The 25890-nt window shown below is 39.0% G+C and overlaps 2 protein-coding genes across 2 annotated transcripts in view; one reads left to right on the top strand and one right to left on the bottom strand.

Annotated features, from left to right (window-relative positions):
• The window catches only part of EIF5B (eukaryotic translation initiation factor 5B), a 70564-nt gene extending 60729 nt beyond the window's left edge, over positions 1–9835 (top strand). The window contains exons 15-24 of the mRNA XM_012641943.1: positions 371–502; positions 907–1089; positions 1218–1379; positions 3164–3295; positions 4280–4411; positions 4849–4925; positions 5042–5206; positions 6760–6898; positions 8827–8988; positions 9370–9835. Of these exons, the coding sequence (XP_012497397.1) occupies positions 371–502; positions 907–1089; positions 1218–1379; positions 3164–3295; positions 4280–4411; positions 4849–4925; positions 5042–5206; positions 6760–6898; positions 8827–8988; positions 9370–9477 (1392 nt within the window). The 3' untranslated portion in view covers positions 9478–9835. The remainder of the gene's footprint in view (positions 1–370; positions 503–906; positions 1090–1217; positions 1380–3163; positions 3296–4279; positions 4412–4848; positions 4926–5041; positions 5207–6759; positions 6899–8826; positions 8989–9369) is intronic.
• Positions 9836–11009: 1174 nt separating this feature from the next.
• The window catches only part of REV1 (REV1, polymerase (DNA directed)), an 82289-nt gene continuing 67408 nt past the window's right edge, over positions 11010–25890 (bottom strand). The window contains exons 13-23 of the mRNA XM_012641870.1: positions 20750–20970; positions 19474–19646; positions 17557–17659; positions 16019–16184; positions 15582–15784; positions 14135–14368; positions 13400–13520; positions 12440–12660; positions 12184–12340; positions 11772–11874; positions 11010–11419 (exon numbers count right to left, since the gene is read on the bottom strand). Of these exons, the coding sequence (XP_012497324.1) occupies positions 11308–11419; positions 11772–11874; positions 12184–12340; positions 12440–12660; positions 13400–13520; positions 14135–14368; positions 15582–15784; positions 16019–16184; positions 17557–17659; positions 19474–19646; positions 20750–20970 (1814 nt within the window). The 3' untranslated portion in view covers positions 11010–11307. The remainder of the gene's footprint in view (positions 11420–11771; positions 11875–12183; positions 12341–12439; positions 12661–13399; positions 13521–14134; positions 14369–15581; positions 15785–16018; positions 16185–17556; positions 17660–19473; positions 19647–20749; positions 20971–25890) is intronic.

Below are 25890 nucleotides of genomic sequence, written 5' to 3'. Positions count from 1 at the left end.
TTTCTGGTGATGGTACTTGCCAGAATTAATCCTTGTTCCTGTCTACTATTTTACAAAACTATTTTAGAATTCCAACAACATACGTTCATGGTCATAGGATAATTCTAGGATCTTGTCTTTTGCAAACAAAGGGTAGCCACTTAGGAACTTGGAGGCTAACAAGGACAACATTGTACCTCAGCAGTTTCTAATTTAAGCTGGGAGGCAGTTAAGCAGTCTATAAGGGGCTTTTGGTACAATGAAATATGTGAGTAATTCATACTCTTCCTTATTATATGATATGTGTTAGGAATTTGCTGGAGCTATTAATCTTAAATTCTTGAATATTCTGAATTTTTTAGAGATATTTCTTATGAAAAAACTTTTTCAGATTGACAGATTATATGATTGGAAAAAGAGTCCTGACTCTGATGTAGCTGCTACTTTAAAGAAGCAGAAAAAGAATACAAAAGATGAATTTGAGGAGCGAGCAAAGGCTATTATTGTGGAATTTGCACAGCAGGTAAGAAAGCTTTTCCTTCTTTATGACGTCTGTCTCATAGAACATTTTTTCTTTTATTACATTATCTTTATAATGAAGTCAGCATTTTCATTAATAAGTTTTTTTTCTCCTTTGATGGCAATTAGTGTTTTTATGTTATCTGTTTTCCTTTTTAATATCAGAAAGCTAATATTTCAGAGATCTCTCTTCAATCTGTTTTAATTTAGAAAGCCAAATTGACTTAGAAACTACTTTTTTGTAATATAATTAATACCTACAAGATATACATAACCATTTTTGGAGTGTTTCTGAGGAGTTTCAGAATCATTAGCCATTTGCTCATCTAGCTTCTATTCTAGTTAGTCATGCCTATTCCAGATATATCCTTTCACAACCTGGTGTTTTGGAATGATTTTTGTTTCTAGGGTTTGAATGCTGCTTTGTTTTATGAGAATAAAGATCCCCGCACTTTTGTGTCCTTGGTACCTACCTCTGCACATACTGGTGATGGCATGGGAAGTCTGATCTACCTTCTTGTTGAGTTAACTCAGACCATGCTGAGCAAGAGACTTGCACACTGTGAAGAGCTGAGAGCACAGGTGATGGAGGTAATGATCAGCTTTTTAGTTTATTGCCTTTTTGTTAATAGGTTGCTTAGCTGGGGGATGTTTTAGACTTAATGAACATGGCGCATTGTATATATTTCTCTCTGTTTTCAATAATGTCTATCTGTTAGGTTAAAGCTCTCCCAGGGATGGGCACAACTATAGATGTCATATTGATCAATGGGCGTCTGAAGGAAGGAGATACAATCATTGTTCCTGGAGTAGAAGGGCCCATTGTAACTCAGATTCGAGGCCTTCTCTTACCTCCTCCTATGAAGGAATTACGAGTGAAGGTAAGTCGAGGTGGTAAGCATTGGCACGTGGGGACTTGTGCAGTGCTCAGAAGTTCTGCTTAGAAGGTTGTTTTCTCACTCTCAAAGCTATTTGACTTAATATACAGCACACACATCTCTCACCCCATTTTATTTTAGATGTCATACAGGAGGGCCCTTTTGTCAGAGCGGAGATGTGTGAAAGTACCTGTTTTTACCTAGACTAGGCCTTTCCTAAAAATTAAACCACATTTTTTTGGTAACACTGCTAACTACAGCTGACCCCTTAACATAGGAGTTTAAGGGCACTGACCCCACTGAGCAGTCAAAAATCCATGTATAACTTTTGACTCCCCCCAAAACCCTACTAATAGCCTACTGCTGACCAGAAGCCTTACCAATAACATAAATTGTCTATTCTCACATATTTGTTATGTTGTATGTGTTACATACTATATTCTTAAAGTAAGCTAGAGAAAAGAAATTATAATAAGAAAATCATAAGGAAGAGAAAGTATATTTACTATTCATTAACTGGAAATGGATCATCATAAAGGTCTTTATCCCTCTCATCTTCATGTTGAGTAGGCTGAGGAGGAGGAGGGGTTGGTCTTGCTGTCTCCAGGTGGCAGTAGCAGAAGAAAATCCGAGTGTAAGTGGACCCATGCAGTTCAAACCTGTGTTGTTGAAGGGTCAACTGTAGTTTTTCATTAGCATTTTAAATTTTGAAATAAGAGATTTATACTGAAAAGTACACAAAATAATAGAAGAAAAGTTTAGCAGATTTTTAGGAAACAACCAGATGGAGAATCGGAACATCACTGGTACCCTGCTTTCTTCCTGATTTTAGCTCCCTCCTCCTCCCTAAGAGTTAACCACAGTTGCATTTTTATGATAGTAACTAACATCCTTGCTTTTCTTTATAGTTTTCATATCTGAAAGTGCATTCCTAAAAAATATCTGTGACCTTTATAGAAATGGAGTTATTTTTGGTGTGTACTTTTATATCTGGCTTCTTTTAGTCAACAAATAATTTTAAGATTTATATTCCATTGTGTGACACTGTCACGATTTATCTTTTCTCCTGTTGATGGAAAATGTAAGCTATCTCCAGTTTTTGATTTTTGCTATTACTGATGGTGCTGCTGCTGTGGACATTCTTGTACACCTCTCAGTGCGGTTATTTCCCTGGGGTGTGATAGCTGGGACTAAGCTGCTGAGTCATCATGGAGGCATCATTCGTTCCAGTTTTCCTAGATAAGGCTGCTGCTGTCCACAATGCGTGTGACCAGTTAGACTCTCAACTGCGGTATTTTAGTTTTCATTGTTTTACATCTTCACCAGCTCTTTGATGTCATATTTAAAAATTTTTGCAATCTGGTGAGTGTGTAGCTCATTGCTGTTTCAGTTTGCATTCGCCTAATTGGTAATACGGCTGGTCATAATTTTATGTTTATTAGCCATTTATTTACTCCTTTGTGAAATCACATTTTTTTCTTGCATTGTCTTTCTTACAGATTTATGGGAGTTATTTATATATTCAGGATACTAGTCTATTGTATGTGTGTGCTGCAATATCTTCTACTCTGTGACTTGTCTTTTTACCTTTTCTGTGGTATTTTGAGAAATGGAAATACTTAATTTTGATGTTGGACTTATCACTTTTTTCTTTTGTGGTTATTGCTTTTTGAGTCTAGTTTAAGAAATCTTTCCCTAACCCAGGGTCATGAAGATATTGTCTCTTATGTCATCTCCTACTGCTAACCACTTTTCAAATCTGGTAACAAATGTTCTTACCTCTGTAGAACCAGTATGAAAAGCATAAAGAAGTAGAAGCAGCTCAGGGGGTAAAGATTCTTGGAAAAGACCTGGAGAAAACATTGGCTGGTTTACCCCTCTTGGTGGCTTATAAAGAAGATGAAATCCCTGTTCTTAAGGTAGGTTCATTTAAAATTTTTTTTCTCCAAAGCTATTTTAATATTGGCGTATCAACAGTGTACATGCTAGGAATGGGGACGAAAATAGGCACCTTTGTCTTTGTGAAATGTGTTGGCTGTTGGCCTCTTCATAAACTTGATGCTTTTAAATTCTGTTTTCACAATCATAGGAATTGGTATAAATATTTATGTACTCAAGAATTCTAAAATGTGCATTTTATTCAAACAAAAATGAGTCAAAGCTAGAAATTGTTCACCCTTATTTTAGATACCCTAACATATCTAAAATATGTTAAGGTATCTACACAGAACTAAAGAAAATCTTACTCGGTACTAGGAATTATTTTAAAGCCTGTTTGCCCATTTGTAGGTGCAGCTGGCCCAAGTCCAATGTAGTTTCACAAACACAGACTTTGAGCCATAATTTATTTGTTCACTTGCCAAAGAGAAAATACAATATTTCCCAGAACATGGCTCTTGTGTGCTGGGGCCACTTTTATTCTTAGGCAGCACCAACTCATGCCATCAGGGAATCGGCTATCTCAGTGGCATTGACATGATTGTTTTACTTATTTCTGGTCAAAATCTCTACTCGCTCTCCAGAGGAGCGGCGATGGGGGAAAGAGCTGCTGAGATAATGAAATAATGGTATTTCCTAGTTAAAAGAGCCAAGGAGAGCTTTTGTGCTACCATAACACATTATGTTTATGTGGTACTTTTAACTTTTAAAAGATTATTCTGTGGAGCAAAGGTTAAACATATTTCAAAGTTTAGAAAACCTAAGACAGAGGTGAAGGGGGATATAGCTAGGGCCTAACCTCCAAATCTCCTCCACTCCCACACAGGTTCTTTTATGCCTTGCTCTCTCCAAGCCTTAGTTTCTTATTTTCAGAAGTACTTAACCAAAGAGAGAAACAGTTTAGTTCTAGGCTGCTAAGTATAGAGGTGTGTTGATAACTTTGTCAGATATGATTTCTTTTCAAGGATGAATTAATCCATGAGTTAAAGCAGACACTAAATGCTATCAAATTAGAAGAAAAAGGAGTCTACGTCCAGGCATCTACACTGGGGTCTTTGGAAGCTCTACTTGAATTTCTGAAAACATCAGAAGTGCCCGTAAGTAATTGTACCCAGCTCTACAAAAGTCAATGGGCCGGGCGTGGTGGCTCACGCCTGTAATCCTAGCTCTCTGGGAGGCCGAGGCGGGCGGATTGTTTGAGCTCAGGAGTTCGAAACCAACCTGAGCAAGAGCGAGACCCCATCTCTACTAAGACTAGAAAGAAATTAATTGTACAACTAAAAATATATAGAAAAAATTAGCCGGGCATGGTGGTGCATGCCTGTAGTCCCAGCTACTCGGGAGGCTGAGGCAGGAGGATCACTTGAGCCCAGGAGTTTGAGGTTGCTGTGAGCGAGGATGACGCCACGCACTCTAGCCCGGGCAACACAGTAAGACTCTGTCTCAAAAAAAAAGTCAATGGTGGTTGTGGTTTATGGTGCTGTTACTGTTACCTGATAGATGCAGATAAACCTGGAAACTCCCTTTTTTATAGTATGCAGGAATTAACATTGGCCCAGTCCATAAAAAAGATGTTATGAAGGCTTCAGTGATGTTGGAACATGATCCTCAGTAAGTAATTCCTCTTCTGCTATCAAGGCTTTCACGTTATTTACCTGTCTTCTTAAACTGTCATCTTTGATGTACTGTTTTCATTGAATAATCTTTGATGTGTTTTAACCTTTCAGGTATGCAGTAATTTTGGCGTTTGATGTGAGAATCGAGCGAGATGCACAAGAAATGGCTGATAGTTTAGGAGTTAGAATTTTTAGTGCAGAAATTATTTATCATTTATTTGATGCCTTCACGAAATATAGACAAGACTACAAGAAACAGAAACAAGAAGAATTTAAGTAAGTTGCTGTTTTTATTTACTTTGGGTCTTTGTTAATGAAGTGAGAATTACTGAATCCCAGAAAGGGGTGTAGACAACAGAAGTATAGCGTTTATTCACCTGGAAGAACCTGCATCCTGAAGTGCTGTGTTATAAACTGGAAACTCAACATGCTGGGACATTGCAGCAGTATGCGAACAAGTCCTCTGTGGCCTTTCAGTGTATTAATTTTCAATTTGGCAGACTTGGGTTTCTTTAATGAGTTAGTAGTTGCTAAATTTGGGGGACTTTATCTTGCTGGAGTTGCTTATCTGTCATTGCCTGAATTGGAAGTAACAAGATTATAGTGTCGAAAATTAGGAAACAAGGAAGGGATTCTGTGGGAGTAAGTCCATTCCTCTAGTGAACCTTCCACGTGCCCATAGTACTGCAGGCGCTAGAGTGGTCAGCAGGGAATCGGGCCAGGCTCCCTTCTCAGAGTTCAGGGGCTCACCGTCACTGAGAAACAACTGACACCAGTGTGAGAAGGGAGGCTAAGTGCAAACAGCAAAATAAAGCAGGGAAGAGTCTAGATGAGGAGGAGGGGCTGTGACTGCTACTGTGGTTGGGGAAGGCATCCATCTCTGCAGGTCTGTGATTGGAGTAGCCATCTGAAGGAGCCACACAGTTACGTGGGGAGCGTCCAGGCAGAACAGCACTGTGAGGCAGGATTGGGTGAAAGGTGGATGCGGCCACCCTGACTGACTGAGGCAGAGTAAACCAGCGGGATGGTAGTAGATGAGGTCAGAGAAGTTGGCAGGACTTGTATGGTGTACGATCCTGTAGCCCATGGGAAGATTGAGCTTTTCCTTTGAGTTGTGTGAGAAGCCATTGCCAAGGTTGTACGGTCACAATCAGACTGGTTAACTGTTACGCGACCATGGGTTGTGTTAGGGAGTCAGTGACAAGAGCCCGTCAGGGGGCTGCCATTGTTCAGGCAGGAGGTTTGGTGGTTCAGCCCAGTGACCACAGGGAGTGATGGCTTCAGTTTGGGGGATACATGTTTAAACTACAGCTGACTGATAAATATTAGGATTTAGACTAGGATATGTTCACTTTAGGTCATAAAACCTGAAGTGAGAAGAATTACATTTGATTAGGAAGAGTGCTAGAAACTATTAAAAGCACTTTAAGTGGTTCGATGCCTATGTGGTCCCTCATGCAGACTACACATGTGCCAGGTGAAGACCTCTAGCAGCTACTACCATGGGGTGTGGGTGATGTCTTCAGGGGCCAGATGCAGCATTTTAATTTGAGCACAAAATGGCTCCTGTGATTCACCTTCTTTCCGGGCTGGGCTTTAAGAGAAAAGACCGTGAAGACTTGGGAAGCACTAGGAGGAGAACATGAAGGCAGTGCCACAGGAGTGGGGCCGCCCTGCCCTGCCTTGCTCCTCTCCTGCAGTTTCTGAGGAAAGCTGCTTTCATCTAATGGAAGAAGCCTCGTGTTCAGCTGCACTTTTTTTTTTTTTTTTTTAATGTTTAAATGGTTTTTTGTAAGTTTAGAAATTCCTGTTTTCTTTCTTCCTTTCAGACACATAGCAGTATTTCCCTGCAAGATGAAAATCCTCCCTCAGTACATTTTCAATTCTCGAGATCCAATAGTGATGGGGGTGACTGTGGAAGCAGGTCAGGTGAAACAGGGGACACCCATGTGCGTCCCGAGCAAAAATGTAAGTTCCTGTTGTACTTCAAAAACAACCTGGTCATATTTTGGTCATTTCTTAGAGCAGTAAGGGGTTGGGGAGGTCCAAGAGTGGTAGCAACACAACTTTGTGTCTGTAGTTCACAGTGCTGTGTTGTACATTTACCGTGGTCTCTACCCTTTTAAATTTTCAAGTGTTCTTAACCTCAGTAGAAAAACAGAATGGTGGAAACAAAACTTTACAGCAGGCAGAGCTTGTCACCTGTAATTTGTGCCTCAGGATTGAGAGTTATCAGTGTTCCTTAGTGTGACTCCTGGCAGTAATTCCGAGTACCTTATGACCTTCGTTAACTGAAGCACTGAGATCAGGTGCTATTTTTTCTTTTATTTTGAAAAGTTTTAAGCTTAGGGAAAAGTTTAAGAAATAGTATAATGAACAACCATATACCTTTCCTCTAGATCAGCATACTTAAGAAAATTAATAATGTTATTTCAGTTGCAACATGTAATTTGTAGTCCTCATCCACATTTCACCACTTGCCCCAAACATGTCTTTGGTAACTCCACCCACTGATCTGGCCCAAGGTCCCTCAAGTTGCATTGCACTGGAGCTGTTTTGTGTTTGAGCCGCAGTCAGAAAATTCCCCGTCGTTTTCGAAGAGTCCAGCCTAGTCGTTTTGCAAATTATTCTTCCATTTGGATTTGTCTGTTTCTTCCCAACGAGAAAGCAGCAGGTTAGAGTTACTGGAACGGGACCTGCACAGGTGCTCTGTGTGTCTCTTGCATCGCATAGGCAGTCTCACTGCTGGTGACGCTGTCATTCCTGGGGACCGTGCTAGCTCCTGTCTCCATTAGAAAGACAACTATTTCCCCCTTTGTAATTACTAAATAATTTATGCAGTACTAGTAGTTCCTGCGAATCTTGTTTCTCAACAGCCTTTATCCCAATGGCTTAGTACCCACCAACAATCCTTGCCTAAATCGACTATTACATAAATGGTTAAAAAATTATGAACTCCCCATTCCCCATTTCTATAAAGACCTTTATTCCCACTGATCTTTTTATTTTATTAAGTGTCCTGTAGACTCAGTGTGTTGGTTTTTTGATGTGTTACAATGTATTACCATTATTCTGTTGATACTCAAATTAATCCAGTTTGGTCAGTGGGAGCCTGTTTAAGCTTGGTCTTCTATCTTTGCCACATAGCACTCTGAGCACTTTTTTCTTTTCTGGTGCAGTGAGATGCGCTAGGCTCATCTAGTACTTTCCTTGCCCCAGACGTGGTTCCTTTAATGGGAAACAGCACTTAGAAACTGTCATTGCTTCCTAAACTGTTTTAGTGGATCAAGCTAGGACATTTATTCACAGTAATTATTCTGTGTGGTTTTGGCCTTCTAAACCAAACAAAACTCTCACTGGTTTCACTCTTACTCTCCTGTATCTCTTTCTCTACAAGGCAGCTGGGGGGGGGGTTGTTTCTACGTCAGAGTCAGATCATGTCACTCATGTGCTCACAACCTGTCATCCTTAAACTGCATGTGTCCCTGGCTCTCTCTGACTACATTCCCACTGACTGCTTCACGCTCATTCGTGACTCAGCCTTTGTGTCTGCTGACCCCTCCTATCATGGCACCTGCTGTGTGAAAGGGTAGAGCAGAAATAGAAATCGACATTGGGTCAACGGGCATTTTTAAAGTTTCACAAAGCACATAATCTCCTTTCATTCTTCCACCCGTCTTGTGAAGGGCATAGGGCACGTGGTGGTGCCAGCCCTGGTTTACCAGTGAGAAAGTTACACTGTGAGATGTTAAGTGATAAATGCAGGATCATAACTGCCAAGGCTTTTAAAATGGACTTTTTTGTTCTAGTTCTTATTTAACCTATCCAGACACACATGGCGCCTGTGACGGGCATGAATTCCTCTGCATCCATTGTACTTTGTTCTTATTTTACAGTTTGTTGACATTGGTATAGTAACAAGTATTGAAATAAACCATAAACAAGTGGATGTTGCAAAAAAAGGACAAGAAGTTTGTGTCAAAATAGAACCTATCCCTGGTGAATCACCCAAAATGTTTGGAAGGCATTTTGAAGCTACAGACATTCTTGTCAGTAAGGTAAGTATTTCAGCAGAATTGGCACATTTTAAGAAACAGAGTCACCCTTCTCTGGTTATCTGTACTCAGTAGCTCTGGAGCTTAAATTTGAACTTGTAGAATCTGATGGGACTTGGGGCTTGATCTGTCGCGGGGCTTTGTCGAGGAAGGTGCCCCAAGTAGAACGTCACTAACAGAGAAGGCCAGGAGCCCCTGTGCCTGACGTGCTTATTAGCAGATGTGGTTTGGGGATTCCGTTCCCTCAGGCAGGCAGGCCCTGCTTTTGTTATTTCTCTGTAAACTTGCTTTATACTTGCTTTATAATGAGGGGTGTTGGGCAGGTGGGAGCTTTCTTTGGCATTTATTCCCTTCTGTTTACCATTTGTGCCTCGGGCATTGCAGATCAGCCGGCAGTCCATCGATGCACTAAAAGACTGGTTCAGAGATGAAATGCAAAAGAGTGACTGGCAGCTTATTGTGGAGCTGAAGAAAGTATTTGAAATCATCTAATTTTTCCACATGGAGCAGGAAGTGGAATAAATACAATACTATGTTGTAATATCCCAACAAAAAACAAGACAAAAAATGGAACAGACGTATCTGGACACTGATGGACTTAAGTATGGAAGGAAAAAAATAGGTGTATAAAATGTTTTCCATGAGAAACCAAGAAACTTACACTGGTTTGACAGTGGTCAATTACATGTCCCCACAGTTCCAATGTGCCTGTTCACTCAGCCCCCCGCCCCGTCCCACTTGGCTGCTGTTTTAAAGTTTGCCCTTCCCCAAATTTGGATTTTTATTACAGATCTAAAGCTCTTTCGATTTTATACTGATTAAATCAGTACTGCAGTATTTGATTAACCAAGCTTCTGCAGATTTTGTGATTCTTGGGATTTTGATGTAAGAAATACTACTTTATTTATGCATATTCTTCCCACAGTGATTTTTTCAGCACTCTTCTGCCATATGCCCCCCTTAGGAATTTTTTAAAATAGAAAATTAGGCATTCTGGTATTTCTTTATCTGCTTTGTGTGAAACCATGGTGTAAAGCACAGCTGGCTGCTTTTTACTGCTTGTGTAGTTGTGAGAGTCCGTTGTAATCATCACAGTTCCAAACTACCAATAAAGAGAACCCGTAAGCTCTGTTAGGCTTCCATGTTAGTGTAGCTTCTCTCCCATGAGTCCTCCTCAGGACAAGTATTACCTTAACCCAACTATCACACTACCATGTATACCAGCGTACGGTAACAGTAGGGATTTTTATACGTTAATCTTGGTCTATTTTGTCATAGAAAAGTCTATCATGCATACATTTTCTGGTATTTTGGCTTACTGCTTCTTTCTAAATTGTTGCAGAGACACCATAATGATTTATTTGTAGTAGTAATCTAATTGTAGCTAGTTTTACGGTTTGTTTTCACAAAGAAAAGTAGGGAGTTGGGTCCAAGTGAGCTCCTTTCCCCCGCTTAAGAAACCTGCTAGATACTAGATCATACTGCCTGTGTGTTGAAGTCAATGTGGAGTGTGTGAGAAAAAAAGTTCCAGGTATTCACTGACCTAGAAAATTATAAACTACATTTTTATTTTTAAAGTGTTATGTCATAACATATAACAAAATATTTTATATATGTTTGAAAATCTGTACCATTCTTATCAGTTTCTCAAGGGCCAGTAGAGGCAGACAATACCATCTCTCAATTATCTATCTGTGGGACATAGTGTTCCCAGGAAAAACTTTTAATCTTCAAGTGGGTGTGGGAGTGTTCTAATTTAAAATATGTAAATTTCTCCACATGGAAGTAAAGATTTTTCTTAACATGCTCTTGTGTTCATGCTTGGAGATAAGAAAAGAATGATTAGATGGTTTAGAAGCTTTAGTCTTTCTTGGAACAAGCAGAATCCCCACCTGGGACCTCAGGAATTTCAAAGTTTAGCACAGAGCCAGTGAACAGTCTGGCCTGGAGGTTATTCAGCCTTTTAGTATAATAAACAGGAGCTGCTTCCTAGAGTTTTTAAGGATTCACAAAAGGAGCCTGTACAAAATATACATACAGTTCTTTATTAAACAACTGTAAACACTTCACTGTAAAAATCCATAAAACTTTATAAACAAACATTTTGTAAATAGAGTCTATGCTACAGTAAAAGAATTAACACAATTATTTACATGCAATACTGACAAATTTGGCACTTTTTGAAAAGAAATGTACAAAACACTTGCTTTAAAAGAAATTTAAAATTATAAAAACTCAGAGCATTACTATCATGCACTTTGCAAATACCTCACAAGCACTTATGGCACAGCCAGCAGAGAGCACCAGGCTCCCTGGTAATATTTATGTAACTTTTAATGTGCTTCCATAAGTTTGTTGTAAAACCACCTGAACATTGTCAAGAATAAAGTCAAATGCCATATTCCAAACTGATTCCACCGACTGCTGCATCAACCTGAAGGTGGGAAAAGAAGTAACATTAGGAAAGATCCCTTAGACTAATTCTTTTTTATTTATAAAGATGATTGATCTCAGCAAAAAAGAATCCTAAACCACAAAAGATTTCCTATGGCTCTAATCACATGTTATACAAACCTTGAGGGCAACAATCTCATTTGGCCCACCCTTACTATCCAGTCAACATGGCATTTCTTTCTCTGGGATTCAAAATATAATAAAGGGCATCACTTTTTCATTAACCCTAATTTAGAGTACAGTCTGCCAGAAAGTTTAAACTTCTCAGTACACCTTCAATTAGCCATTGTGACATGCTATTTTTTCACCATCAATAAAAGTGAATAGATTACCTTTTCATGTATTTTATAACTAGATCTAGTTTTTCCAAATCTTTTTCCTCTATTAGATCAGTACAGTATTTCACAACTTGCAGAATGTCTTCTTCCATTGGATCTAGGGAGGGGAAAAACCTCAAATGAGGACCAAGGTATCTTTCTGAAGGAGAAAGGCAGAGATCTGCAGGGATAAAGGAAAACTGCATTTCTACAACTGTACCACTGACTTATAGCTGTCAACAGAATGGGCTACAATAAGGAACTGTTCAAAGGAAGCCCCAGAATTTTAAAGGTTTGATGGTAGCTGGTTTGAGCTTACTAGATTAGAGAAATGGGTTAAATCTGCATAGCTTAGTCTGTTCGTGTTTTTAAAACCATAGGACCACTACATCTCAGTCTTGGGCCATCTAACACAGGCTAAGCCAACCTGAAATAGTAGTTATCCATTCTTTGAGCAAGGTCTTCACATCACTGAATTCAACTGCTCCAGCCAGATTGGGTGCCCGGGGTCTAACACAGCCAGCCAAGTCAGGCTGCAAACCAGAAGGGCCTGGCACACCTGAAGTAGAAGCAGAGAGTTCTTCCTGTTAAGAAAACAAAGGATAAAAGTGCTATATTTACACAATATCAAGTACATTAAAATCTGATAAAGGTCAGAATTTTAAAGTATATAAAAAAGATACCAGGGGTTTCTCCGGAACAGGTCCTTCATGTTTTAGAAACCCATCAATTAACTTCTGGGGACTCCCACAGGGCCCTGGCAGAGTTTTTGCAGGACTGTTAAGCAGCTTGTTTTTCAAAGGACTCTGTATCTTTTTGGAGGTATTGATGGGGTTTTTTTTCTTGTTTCTCTTCTTGTCTTTCACTGCTGCTGGCTTTAGCTGAAGTAAAGAATTCTTTGGCACTAAAAAAAGAAGGACATAAGGTGCTCAACAAAATGAGTCTGGGTAGTACTGCGGGTTCTCTTTCCTCCTCCAAAATACAACAGCCCCTCACCCCGACACCCCTGCGGAGAGTAGGAGGCAGTGAGTGGCCAGGGCTGAAAGTGCAGGCCCTACAATTCTGTCTCTGCTCTGCCACTTAACTCATCTGACCGTTGCCATGCTGCTTATCTATAACATGGTAGTCAGAAGGGATTACATGAAAACTCAACAAGTGAAGTACGTAGCATAGTGCCAGCTAAACTGTAAGCTCAAGAAATGTTATTTTTACAGTAAATGTGGGTATGGTATTGTGATGTATGTCCAGGAACTTTCAGATTTTGTTTTGAACTTGCATCCTTTGATTTATCAGTCTCAAAGGACAACTGGCTTGACAAATATTCAAAAAATTTCTGGTAATGTTATTTTTCCTTTAATCAGTTGACTTTAAAATTCAATTTATGGTAATATCTTATTCAGACTTTTTAAAAAGTAAAGAATGGTGTGCTGAAGTCTAGAAAGTACAGATACAAACCCAACTCAGATTATGACGCCATTTACCCATATTGTATACTTGTTCACTTTAGAATTATTCCCTCAGTGAGAAGAGCTTTTAAACGTGAGTAACAGCTTGGACTTTGGCCATTATAGACTACAATTATATACAACACGGGTTTCATTACTCTTATCTTCATTTTTGTTACATGTCACTTCAAGGCTTACCAGATGCACTGGCTGACTGCTGGTGAGCGCTGTTCTCTCCCTGCCTTTGTCTTTGATCATATGCTGCTTTTAGCTCCTTTTGAAGCTCAGCAGGAAGGGCAGCAAACACCTCAGGGTCCACCTAGCGGAAAAGAGAAGGTCAAAGTCAAACCTGAGTTAATTCTAGATGGTGCTGGTTTGTACTTTTCACAAAACATTTTGTTTTCAAGTCATACTTTTCTGATCTGTATGCATTCTTACCAGGTCCTCAGCATCAAAGCTCATTAAACTTCAAAATGTTTATGGTGACAATAACAAATTAAATTTAGAGTATTAATCGACTTTAAACAAAACCACCACTATAGCAGAATAACCAGGGCAGGGCAAGATGCTTTAGGAAATGGGAAGCAAAGCAATAAAACAGGAACTCAGGTCGTGCTGTTCCTTCCACTATTTTATACTTAACGTGTGGCCCAGTGGTCTGTTCTGGCCAATGAAGAATGCGTTACTAGCTCACTTCTGGGGAGAAGCTTTAAGCACCCCCATCCCATGCCCTCCCTCTTCTCTTTCCACTGTTGCCAAACTCAGTTGCTTCAGAAGGTTGCTCTGTCCGTCTGTGTCCCGCAGATGCAGGAGGTGGAGCAGAGCCAACCCGCCCCTCCCTCCCCAATGGCCATGGTATAAGCTACTGAGGGTGCAGAGGAGAAAAGGAAGTGAGACAGGATCTGAAATGGAGTAGGATGGGTGAGAATATACCTGTGAAAATGCTGGAAGGGCTATTACGTTTATTCCTATGTCACTGTTAGATTCTTGGGGTTCTGGTATTTGCAGCAAAACTGTCCCAACTGGTTGTGGCAAAATTCCTGTATTAGAGCCATTTACTGGTTCTTTCTTTCTGTCACCATGTGACTCTCCTTGCTGAATGGCACAGACTTGCTCTACTTGTTCCCGCAGATCAGGCGGAAGTGCTTCTAAAACAGACTGATCCAGCTATAAAATACCAAACATACGACTTTGAAGTTAGAGCATGCTCAGAGATGATGTGTTTGGGGAGTTAATGTACCACTTTAATTTCAATTTGAACATTCTGGATAATGAACATAAGGTACACACTACTTGTCTAGGAAAGCCACACCCCCCCACCCCAATCCGCACATTTTTGGAATGTTCTGGGCTTTTGCCATTGAAACCTGAAGTAATGTGTGGACTCCGGAGATGGCATGTGTACACTACCAGCCAGTACCACATACTAGGTAAGTCCAGATATACTCACAGGATGTTCCTGCAATAGGAGCCGGCAGACAGGTAGAAAGATAACCTTGGTCAAGCTCAAATCTAGACTCTAACCCTGAGCAGGAGCCAATGCCTAAGACATGTTAAAATTCTGGGACAGTCTTAGTCAGAAGTCCACCTTACAGCTGTGAGACTGCCCCAAAATACAAATAATTTTCCTAGTCTGAGAGCAGTAAGCTGGAATAAAGTTTCTAGAAGCTAACTTTTCTCCAAACTGCAGACCAGAATCCCTTGCTCCTTTGGCCAGGGCCTCCCCCTCTGTCTGTCCATGCATATCCAGCCCTTTGGAAACATGCAGTCCCATAAACTAGGCAGTCCAATCTTATCTTTCCAGGAGCGGCTGTTTTAGGGTATCTGTCACCAGCAATTGGAATCCAATGCAAGCATAACAATTCCCCTTTCCCTAGTCCTATGGCTGGTATTTACATCTCTTTCAGCCTCCTTCCACAGGGACGAATAAACTTTCCCAACAAAGTTTAAAGTACTACCTATTTCCAAGGAGCAAAGGGGGCCAATGCAGTCCACACAAATGGAATTAAAAGCTTATGAAAATCATACTCGCTTTACAGAGAACAGTTTGCAAATGCTGCAAAACCCTTCAAGACTGATCACCAAAGCTGCTTTGCTGAACAGTAAGTCCACATGATCACCATTGTCACAGACAGTGGCAGTTCATAGGAGGACTGCCTTTCGGCCATGCTTTACAATTTACAAGAGTTGCAAATATTTGCAAAAACACTCTTTCATCTAACCCAACTATTGCTCATTTAGAATTCAACATCATGATCCACCCTAACAAACAGTTCTTTCTCTTTCTTGGTTATACTGATGAAATACAACCAAATTACAAAGATGTCATTTTCATTTGGAAACCACTTTTGAACTTATACTTAGGACTATAAAAATATACCTGGGAAGGTGACGGGACCTCTATGCTCAGGTTAAGTCTCGACTGCACATTGACAGGAGAATGTAGACCATTCCATTTCCTTGAAGATTCAGCTTTGCTAGCATCAGCACTGATACCAGCTGGCAGATGTGTAGGAAAAGATGGCAAGGAAGTGCAAGTTCTAGAGGCAGATGATACTTCCAGATCCACAGCAGCCAGAAGTACTATAGGACAGAAAATACATAAAATAGCCTCTTTAGATCATCTAGGGGAAAAAAACTTTAATCCCTGACTTCCCTCTGTCCATTGCAAATAAAACAACTTTATTATTGATTTATCATAATTAAGCATGTAAATCTGTTTCTTAAAAAAATCACACAACACCGTATCAATTTTAAAATAAATTGCGTGCCAAAGGACATAGCACTAACATAGGAAGTACACTGACAACCACCAACCTTCCTTGTGCTCCTCTTCTGTGGATTTCTTAGCTTTCTGAACTTGGAAGAGATCACAGACAGAGTGGGACCCACCAGGAAAGTGGCTTGACTGAACTGATGGGCGACTGGGACATGTGGAAGGGTTTGGATTAGCTGGAACTAACTGATTCACGTGAATCCCAACCTAGAACCAGAATAAAGATATGTTTCTAGGAAAACTAAAGTGAAAATAAGAATTCAACTAAACAAAATTCTAAACTAATCCTTTTTTACGATCCTCTTTCTAGAATAAAGGAGTAAAAATGAAAGTATTCAAACATCCTTCTATATGATTTATTACAAAAACTAATAATAAATTAGCTAGTGAACAGTTATTCGTCTCTATCTTGAGACTATCCAGTTCTACCTAAATATACTGCAATGTCTGTTAAATCAGAAAATCCAAACAGTATTCCACTGATGTTCTAGGCACCTAAGGTTTTAACACATTAACTGCCGTGTGAATTGTATTTAACTCTCACTAGTTTTGAGCCCGTGGCCTCATGAAGCATATGTAACTCGCTCATCTCTTCACCTTGGGAGCCACGAGAACTGTTTTTCAAGGTGCCTATAACTCATACACAAAAACAATAAAAAATAACAAATTTTTCATTAAATTAGAAAGGATTGATTTGTTTTTGAAGTTTTTGTTCTATTTTCATAATAAAACACCATGACCCCAAGGAAAAAAAATTTTTCTTGTGTGGCAGTCAATGTGTTAAAGTAGGATTAAAAAAATAAATTTTTAAATAGGCATCAGTCTACTTGGCAATTATTATTTTTTTTTTTTTAAAGTACTTCTCAAAAAATACTGGGGAGAAGGATGAGCAGTGGGTATATAATTCTATGTTAATAGTATTTCAGGGAGATATTTCAATTATGGCTGGCTACTGATTCTTAAAACCCACACCAAGCCAAAAACTACCTTTTACTCACATGTGTGCACACACAACTAAACCTACAAAGGTTACTCTTTAAGAAATCTGAGGTTTTGACATTTTGATGCCCTCCTGCCTATCTGTTCCAAAGACATTTTCATGTGCCTATGGTTTCTCTCCCTTCTAGATCATCATACTATGCTAGAACCATGGCACTCCTCAAGGCCAAAAAAAAAAAAAAACAAACAACTTCGTTCTGTAGACATCAGAATAAATGTCTGATTAAAAGGACCTTAAAGGCACAAAATTTACAGATCCACACTCCTCACAGTCACATCTACTTCTAGGGAAATGAGAACAAGATAATACATGTAAAATTAGCCCCTGATTAATTAAAAGAAAGGTACTATTAAAAAATATTCTAGGCAGAAAAAAAGCTTTCATAACAATTCCAACTCAAGGAGACCAGATTAGATGAGAAAGTCAAGAGTTTTTCTGTTTCTCTTCTTCGATTACATCAAAGGAGCTAAGATCTGCAATATAAACCCCCTACAGCCCACCCATGATCATTCTCAGATCAAGCCTCAAATGAAAGAAATATTACAGAAAGTCAGAACTTTAAAATAATTACATACTTACCCCCCTCATATCCGATATATTTAGTTTCATTGTATGAAACATGTTTAGTGTAGCCTTTCCAATTATTTTTGCACTATCTGTTGCCTGGTCAAGAGTTACAGTCCTGTAAGTGGCAGAATTACTTTTTTAAAAAAACAAAAGCTACATTCCATATGTATTCACTAGTACCTCAGTAGTAAGGATTGTTTAAAGGGTTATAGAAAAGTTGCGAACAATTATAAAAAAAACTTGTAAAAATGAGTAAGTCTCCCCCTTTCAAGGAAGCCAGGAATACCAAATTAATTACCTTGGCCACAAGGAGGGAAAAGAAAAATTATATAGAACATTGGGACTATAAGGTGAAAACTCTAATGGACACCCAGTCAACTAAAAATAAATTGAGAAATTTAACAAAAGACAAATTTTAGTTAATGCATAAACAAATATATAAATATTTTACACCTGAAGCATGAATGGTAAGTACAATGTTTTAGATTCCAAGAGAAGTTTCAAGTACCAAGATTACTTTATGTTAAAGTATAGTTAATATTCAGAAGAGAAAGCTTAATAATCTGTATTTTGGTTCTTGACTCTCCTTTCACTGTATTTAAACTAAAGCCCCTGAATAATTTAAATATTTAAATGTGCTCATTATAATTCCACTTTTTCTAAGAGGCTCTATGAATGGATCAAGAAATGTGTGCACAGTGATAACAGAGGAAATACACTGGCAGCTCGTCTAAAACCCAGAAAGACTAAAATATATGATTCTTAGATCTTTAAGAACTCTTGAAGGAGGACCAGACGATCTGCCAGCATTATTCGGTCCCAGGAATTCACTGAGGTCACCCATCATTTCTTTCAGAGCCTTCTGGGCTTCTCTGGCATAAGCAGTTATCCCATTGCAAACAGAATTACTAACTCAATAATAGGTTACTACCAGTTCTCTTTCCAGAGGAAAATTATTTCAGTTTTTGGCTGATTTCTTCCATGTCTCTTGAACAAATAAAGTTCCAGGCCTTAAACCAACAGATTATATTCCCTGACAAGGTATTTATATATAACACTTAAAGTAGGTAAATATAACAGTTCAAGATAACCAACTGAATAAAAATATATTTCATAAATTATTTTGTTTCATGTATAATTTACAATCCTTGTCTTCCAGGTGAACAAATGTGCTAATGATAAATTTGGGAGTTTGGGTGAGTAAAGTCATCTCATGACTTAACAGTATCACCATATACACAAATGTACTGTATATTGTTGGCATGAGCTAACATTTAATTAAAATACACTTTGTAAGTCTTCATATATGGCTTTAAGTGTCAGGAGTCTCAAAACTTTGGTTTGACAGATAAGTTAATACACAATGTACTATGTAATATAAAATGACATGTAGAACCAAGTATTTGAATATTGGTCACAAATCTTACATGAAGTTTAGTATTAAATGGCTCTGGGGTTTATAAAAGCTTTTGCCAGTTTTCAGAGACTATTTTCACAAACTAAAATTACCCACCTACTTGAATGAAGATGTCTCATTCAAATCATTTTTTGAAGTACTACATTGAAATTCCCCTCAAGAATAAAGTTTCACCAAGTCCACAAACCACAACAGGCCCCCTGGTCTGCAGCCTTGCCCTTTCTTTCTGTCCATGCACTAAAGGTAACAGCCTGAAGACCCCAGGGAAAGACTGCCAAGGGTCAGGACCCTCATCAAACTTCCTCCATGTGCATGGGGCTAGCTGAATCTGAGTACATTAACCTTAACCTAAATCAGTGGCCTCAGGTTGAGGTTTGACCCTACAGGATGTCAAATAACACCAGAGTTTACAGGTCTTATTCAAACTCCTCCTTGGTTTTCTTCATTTTCTATTAATTATAATAACCTACACTGAAATACAATTACCAAAATCCTTTTCAAGATAAGCTTACCTGGCAATGTTATCACAAATTCCATGGCCTCCAAATTTTGCTGTTTCTACAGGGGCCCCTGGCTTTCGCACCATGATTTTAAGAGTCAGACGTTTACCCTTCATGCCAGCAGCCTCTAGTCGTCTTTGAATTTCTTCTGAAAGACTCAGAAGAAAAGCTTCTGCCTCTTTCGGCTATGGGAAGACAAACATGGAGAAATTTCCATGTTATTTTCCTTTATACCTAGTAATTTTTTTTTTTAACAGACACACAAGGGTCTTGCTCTGTTGCCCAGGCTGGATTGCAATGGCACAACCATAGCTCAGTGCAGGCACAAACTCCTGGGCTCAAGCAATCCTCCCACCTCAGCCTCCTGAGTAGCTGGGACTACAGGTATGTGCCACCATTCCTGGCTAATTTTTCTATTTTTTGTAGAGACACGGTCTCCCTATGTTGCCCGGATTGGTCTCAAACTCCTTTCTCAAGTATTTTAACTTTTAATATTCAACATGTCATTTTCTATCCTGCTAAGTATCTATTAAAAATAAACATTATGTATACCCTGAACTATGCATTAAATAAAAATACTTCCCAGCAAAATGAAAGTAGTTAGTATTTTTAAAGGCATTTTTTCTTTCTTGTTTTTCTGTGCCATCACTGACCTGTTGAGATTCTTTTGTATTTATGTTCTTATTAACAAGTTAAGTTCTTGTAATAAAATGTGCTAACACTGTGCTCTATATCCCTATGTAGCCCGAGCATCATCTCCATTCTTAAGGAAACGTGAACTCCTAAGTCCAAAGTAGAGGCATATGAGGAAATTAACTCATCAAATTTCAAATCCTTATGGTATAATGTTGTTTGTTGAATTCCAGAGACTATTCAACCATCTGTACTACTACCTTCCAGAAGCATGCATAATGAGGAGGAGGAGTTAGCTGAAACTTACTTTTAACTGTAGCTTAAAAAGTATTTCAACACTAAAAATATTTTTCTTCTTCTTCACTGGAAATTAGAATAATTATAATCTCAAATTCTCCAAGAACTGACCCCCATAGCATAATCTTTTAGTATCTTTCCTCCAAGATACTAAAAGCTGTAGCTCCCTCACTGTTATTTGGAGGTATAGCTTACCATGCATTGCCTCAAAAGACCTTCTTCAAGCTCTGGGAATATCAACAGTTTTAAGTTTTAATTTCAAGCATCAAAGGTCTTATGGCTTAGTTGGAGAGATAGGACTATGTAAAAAAAAATATAAAGAACAACATAAGGTAAAAATCTGTTAAGTGATCAGTACCTGGGTAAACCTTATTCCATAGTTGATCTCAGCTGAAACAGATTTTCTTTCCTTTTCAGTTCGAACTGGTCTGTCATCCAAACCACGGCAGAACCTATAAAGCATCTGACCTGTTTTGGGACCAAATTCTTTTTGAAGTTTTGCCATGGTCATATATTGCAAGTCTCCACAAGTTTTAATACCCAGAGATGTCAACTTAGATTCCATCGAACATCCAACTCCTAGGAAAGAGAATATGCATATAGTTCTTTTAATTTTGCAGAATAAACCACTAAAAACAATTTTAGTAATATGAAATAACTACTATTCATGCACATAACAACTAATTGAAAATAATCCTTTAAAATCTTTAACATAACTGCAGCATCTCATAGATTGAAGCATTTTCTAGTGCAAAATCATGTTAGTAGGCCTGGCGCGGTGGCTCACGCCTGTAATCCTAGCTCTCTGGGAAGCCGAGGCGGGTGGATTGTTTGAGCTCAGGAGTTCGAAACCAGCCTGAGCAAGAGCGAGACCCTGTCTCTACTAAAATTAGAAAGAAATTAATTGGACAACTAAAAATATATAGAAAAAATTAGCCGGGCATGGTGGCGCATGCCTGTAGTCCCAGCTACTTGGGAGGCTGAGGCAGGGGGATCACTTGAGCCCAAGAGTTTGAGGTTGCTGTGAGCTAGGGTGATGCCATGGCACTCTAGCCCGGGCAACACAGTGAGACTCTGTCTCAAAAAAAAAAAAATCATGCTAGTAGTGTTATTTCTATAATCTACTTCTTAATTTGGACTCCACATACATATGAACCAGGAACTTTTCAAATACTTAAGACTAAAGTTATTTTTAAAAGTGACTTATTTATTAGTGGATATCAAGATTTCTATCTTATTCACAAAACCAACAAATTAAGTAACAGACTGTTACTTTAACAAGTCTATAGTATGACTTACAGACATACTAGCAGATTCATGGAATGTAAGGGACTCCATTATGATTTCAATGATCACCAAATTTCACAGTGGTTTTAGCCACATTTTCTTTGAGTCGGAAATAGAACAAGAATTTTATAGGATAGACCCAAGGCCAAAAATGTTACTTACTGTCATACTGGACAAAAGTAACAATATTGACCTGCTGATAAAGGTTCCTAAGCAAACAAATTGGTAGTAGGTGAGAAGACAGCCATATTTCTTTTATCAAAGACACGATCTCCCTGAAGAACAAGCAGGTGAAAACCCATGTCCTGTGATACAAGATGCAAGGTTTGAGCCCTGCCCAAAGAATGCTGATGAGCTCTGTTGCTCTTAGTTGGAGTCTTGGTTTTCTTCAATTCGCCCTAAAAGTTTTAAAAAAGCATACATATCTAGAAAAGAGGTTTAGAGTAACCTAGGGAAGCTATCATTCTTATTAAAATGGTTCCACACCACCAAATATATAGTTTCTATCAGAAAGACAGTGTGTGTCTGTGGTCTTCTGTAGGATCTTATCAAAAGAGAGCTCAGTGAAGTCTGCTAACTTCTGCTCATCACTGTTATTGTTAATTCTAGCTCCTATCTTCCTGAGTGGTCTTCAGTAGCAGGAACAACCAGTCTAGTTGTCCAGGTTCTGCCAGGAAAACCTCTGGAAGCAATAACGTGTGACACAAGTTAGGAGGCTGCTGACTTCACAAAAGATCTATGGCCATGGAGGTGCGTCAGCCAAGTTTAAACCAAGATAATTTATTCCCTAATGGAAGTGAGGTAACAGCGTGCTGGCTCTCATTTGTGTCATTTTAAAGTCCAAGGCTGAACAAGGGGGCAAGAAAGAAATACCCTGACTCTGAATTAACAGCTACGAAAAAAAATTCTCCAGAGGAATACCATTCACAAAAAGGTAAAATTCTAAGTGAAATCTATCTGAGTGTTTTTCAAGGTGGGGAGGAGAAACCCAAGAGAATGGACAAATCACATACTAGGTTGGTTAATAGTAGACAGACACTTTGCACAGCTACTTGTTTTGAGGGAAGGCTTTCTTTTGTTGCTGTTTTGACTTTTTCCCTCCCATTGTTGCGTCCCTCTCTCCCCCCACCCCCACGACCTGATCATGGTCTTCCCTTACAGATATGGGGAGCCCATCTGTACGTAGGGACTTGCAAGATTAGCAATAGGCAGTGATCCTCCTAGAGTGTATCTGCTTTTTAGAGACTGGGTCTGGCTCTGTCTTCCAGGCTAGAGTGCAGTGTCACCATCATACCTCACTGCAGCCTCAAATGCCTGGGCTCAAATGATCCTGAAGAGTGTATGAGTTTAACCAGAGTAAAATTATTATGCGGTAAAGGTGCAAAAGAAAGGCACCTTTCTATTTCTATATTAAACATCACCAAATTAACCACTATCAATCGAATCTAACTGAACTTGTCCCTCTAGGGAAGAATGGCTCTTCTCCATAGAAAGCCACCTGATGGAACTTGGCGTGGGCCTGGAGCAGAGGGGAGGAGGGGTGTGTGGTCTACCTCCAACCCTTATTACTCTTAGAGGGGTGGAAAATTAAGCTTGGAGCCAGCACTAAAACCCTGGCAGAGTTGGCAGTTTCACTGAATGCCTCAAGTATGTTTATAAAGGAAAGTGGGCATCTCTAGGGAGAAAGTAAAGGGGGCTAGAGGCACAGATTGAGTGCAGTCACCTAGAAAGGAAAAAGTGAAGGAAAATACGCTAGCTAAGAACTAAGTCTCCAAGAAGAAGAGAAGAAAAAGATGTGGAAGCTCCTGGTCAAGCAACTAGGGTAAGAAATTGGTATCTGTCCTTGAAGAGGACTATTACTCTGGATTTTAAAAGGCCAATGATGTCTCCTCCGTGGCATCCAGAACTTGGCTGTCCAATACAAATACGGAGAATTAACAATTCAAAGAATAAAATTCTCATCACCTATGTCAGCACCATTCAACAGAACTTTCTGCAATGACAGAAATGTTCTTGTCTGCGCTGTCCAATCCAGCAGGCACTTGCCACATGCAGCCAGTGAGCATTTGAAATATGGCCAGTGCAACCGAGGAACTGAACTGTTAATTTTATTTAACTTTAATTAATTTAACTCTAAATTTTACTAGCTTCACTTGGTTAGTGGTTGCTGTGTTTGGATAGTGCAGATCTTCATGAACATTATGTGTTCATGGTGTTTCTCTGAGAATGGGACAGAGATGGAATCATAGGCTGGATGCACAAACCCGGCACAGCCTGAACGAGGCACACAGGGCCCTTAATTTAAGGGCACACGCAAAGGGTGAGAAGCCTTACAAAGATCCAAAGAACAAGTAGAAATGGTCCTTTATGCTGAAATCGTTACTGGAGGCAATCTTTTCTTTCATTAGGTAAAAAGATCAAATTAAGTAATGTATTTGTTAGTATAACATATAAACATTATTCTGTAGAGTGCCCCAAAACAAAAACTTAGTGTGTTTTTCTGTCTTATGTATTTATTCTAATTGTTTAGCACTATGCTCAACACATTACGTGCTCAATAAGTATTTATGGGCACTGGAGCCAAAAAGAGGCTGGAAGTAGGGGAGTTACCACTGAATTTCCTCTAGTTATTGGTAAGAGAGCAAAGTTTCCCCAAAGCATGTTCTGCAGATGTTAATAGGTACTGTATATTCATTACAAAATATCTTTGAGAACTTACTAGTTTTAACAAAGATACATAGGTTTCTTGACTAAAATGATCCTCAGAACGTTCACTGTGTGGAGGAGCCCTCTACCACGGAAGTTTCCCACAAGCTCATGAAATTCATTTTTAAAGGAACTGCTTCAGCCAGGCGCGGTGGCTCACGCTTATAATTCTAGCACTTTGCAAGGCTGAGGCAGGAGGACTATCTGAGGTCAGGAGTTCCTCACCAGCCTGAGCAAGAGTGAGACCCTGTCTCTACTAAAATTAGAAAAATGAGCCAGGCGTGGTGGCACATGCCTGTAGTCTTAGCTACTCAGGAGGGTGAGGCAGGAGGATCGCTTGAACCCAGGAGATGGAGGTTGCAGTGAGCTACAATGATGCCACTGCACTCTAGTTGGGGAGACAGAGCAAGAACCTGTCTCAAAAAAAAAAAAAAAAGAGATGAGGACAGAGACACAATCACAGGGAAGGCCATATGAAGACACAGGCAGAAGATGGCCATCTACAAACCAAGGAGTGAACCCTCAGAAGAAACTAACCCTACAGACACCTTGATCTTGGACTTCCAGCCTCCAGAACTGTGAAACAATAAATTTCTGTTGTTTAAACCACCCAGTCTGTGGTATTTGGTTACAGCACCCCTAGAGAACTAAGAGATGGCTAGTGTAATAAACATAAACTCAAATTTTACAGGCAGTTTTAAATACACTAGCTCCTTTTTATATAAAACTGAAAAAAGATTCCTTACTAAAACTGTTTAAATTGTGTTGTCTACTAAGGTAATTTGCTGGTTTGATTTTATAAGGCTAGTCTTCAAATTAAACCTCAAACTGACCATCAAAAATGTCATATTTCACATTTCTGACACTAATACATTATTTTGAGTTATTTACTAGGGGAGTAAAGAAGCTTTAAAACTAAACCACCATAAAATAGCATTTGGAGTCATTTAATATTTTATGGTCTAAGTTCAGATATACTTTTATTAGGCTTAAAAATATGCACCTAAAAATACCACCAATCCCATTTTTAACAAACAAATGAACTTTAAAACTTTCATTATAAATGCACAAGAGAGCTTTGCAAAGCTAACATAGGCACTTTATAACAAATAGGTAGATAACTACACAAAAGTATAAAATAACTAAACATCTTGCCCCTTAGGTGAGAAAGGTGTACATGAAAGTTTTTCTTCAATATCTGGAGTTAATAAAAACACAATAGTTCTTTAAGTTTTATTTTTCCTAACATGGCTCATACATTTTCTACTTTTAAAGCTATTTGCTTACGAAACTCAGAAAACTGTCACTAGTACTGCAGCAAGATTTTACAAATAGGAGAAGTGATTCTCAAAATGTTCTCTTTGGCTTAGAAAAACAGTATTTCAATTATGATGTGTTTAAAGGACCACAAGTCAATTTCATCATATTCCCTTTAAAACTATTTCTTAGAATCCTTGATCTTGCTATTTGAGAAATACTTAAAGTAAAGCCAGTTAGAAGTAAAAC

This window comes from Propithecus coquereli, unplaced genomic scaffold (assembly GCF_000956105.1).
Source record: "Propithecus coquereli isolate 6110/MARCELLA unplaced genomic scaffold, Pcoq_1.0 Scaffold171, whole genome shotgun sequence".
NCBI lineage: Eukaryota > Metazoa > Chordata > Mammalia > Primates > Indriidae > Propithecus > Propithecus coquereli.
Note: the sequence above shows the minus strand (reverse complement) of the source record. Positions and strands in the feature narration are given on the sequence as shown.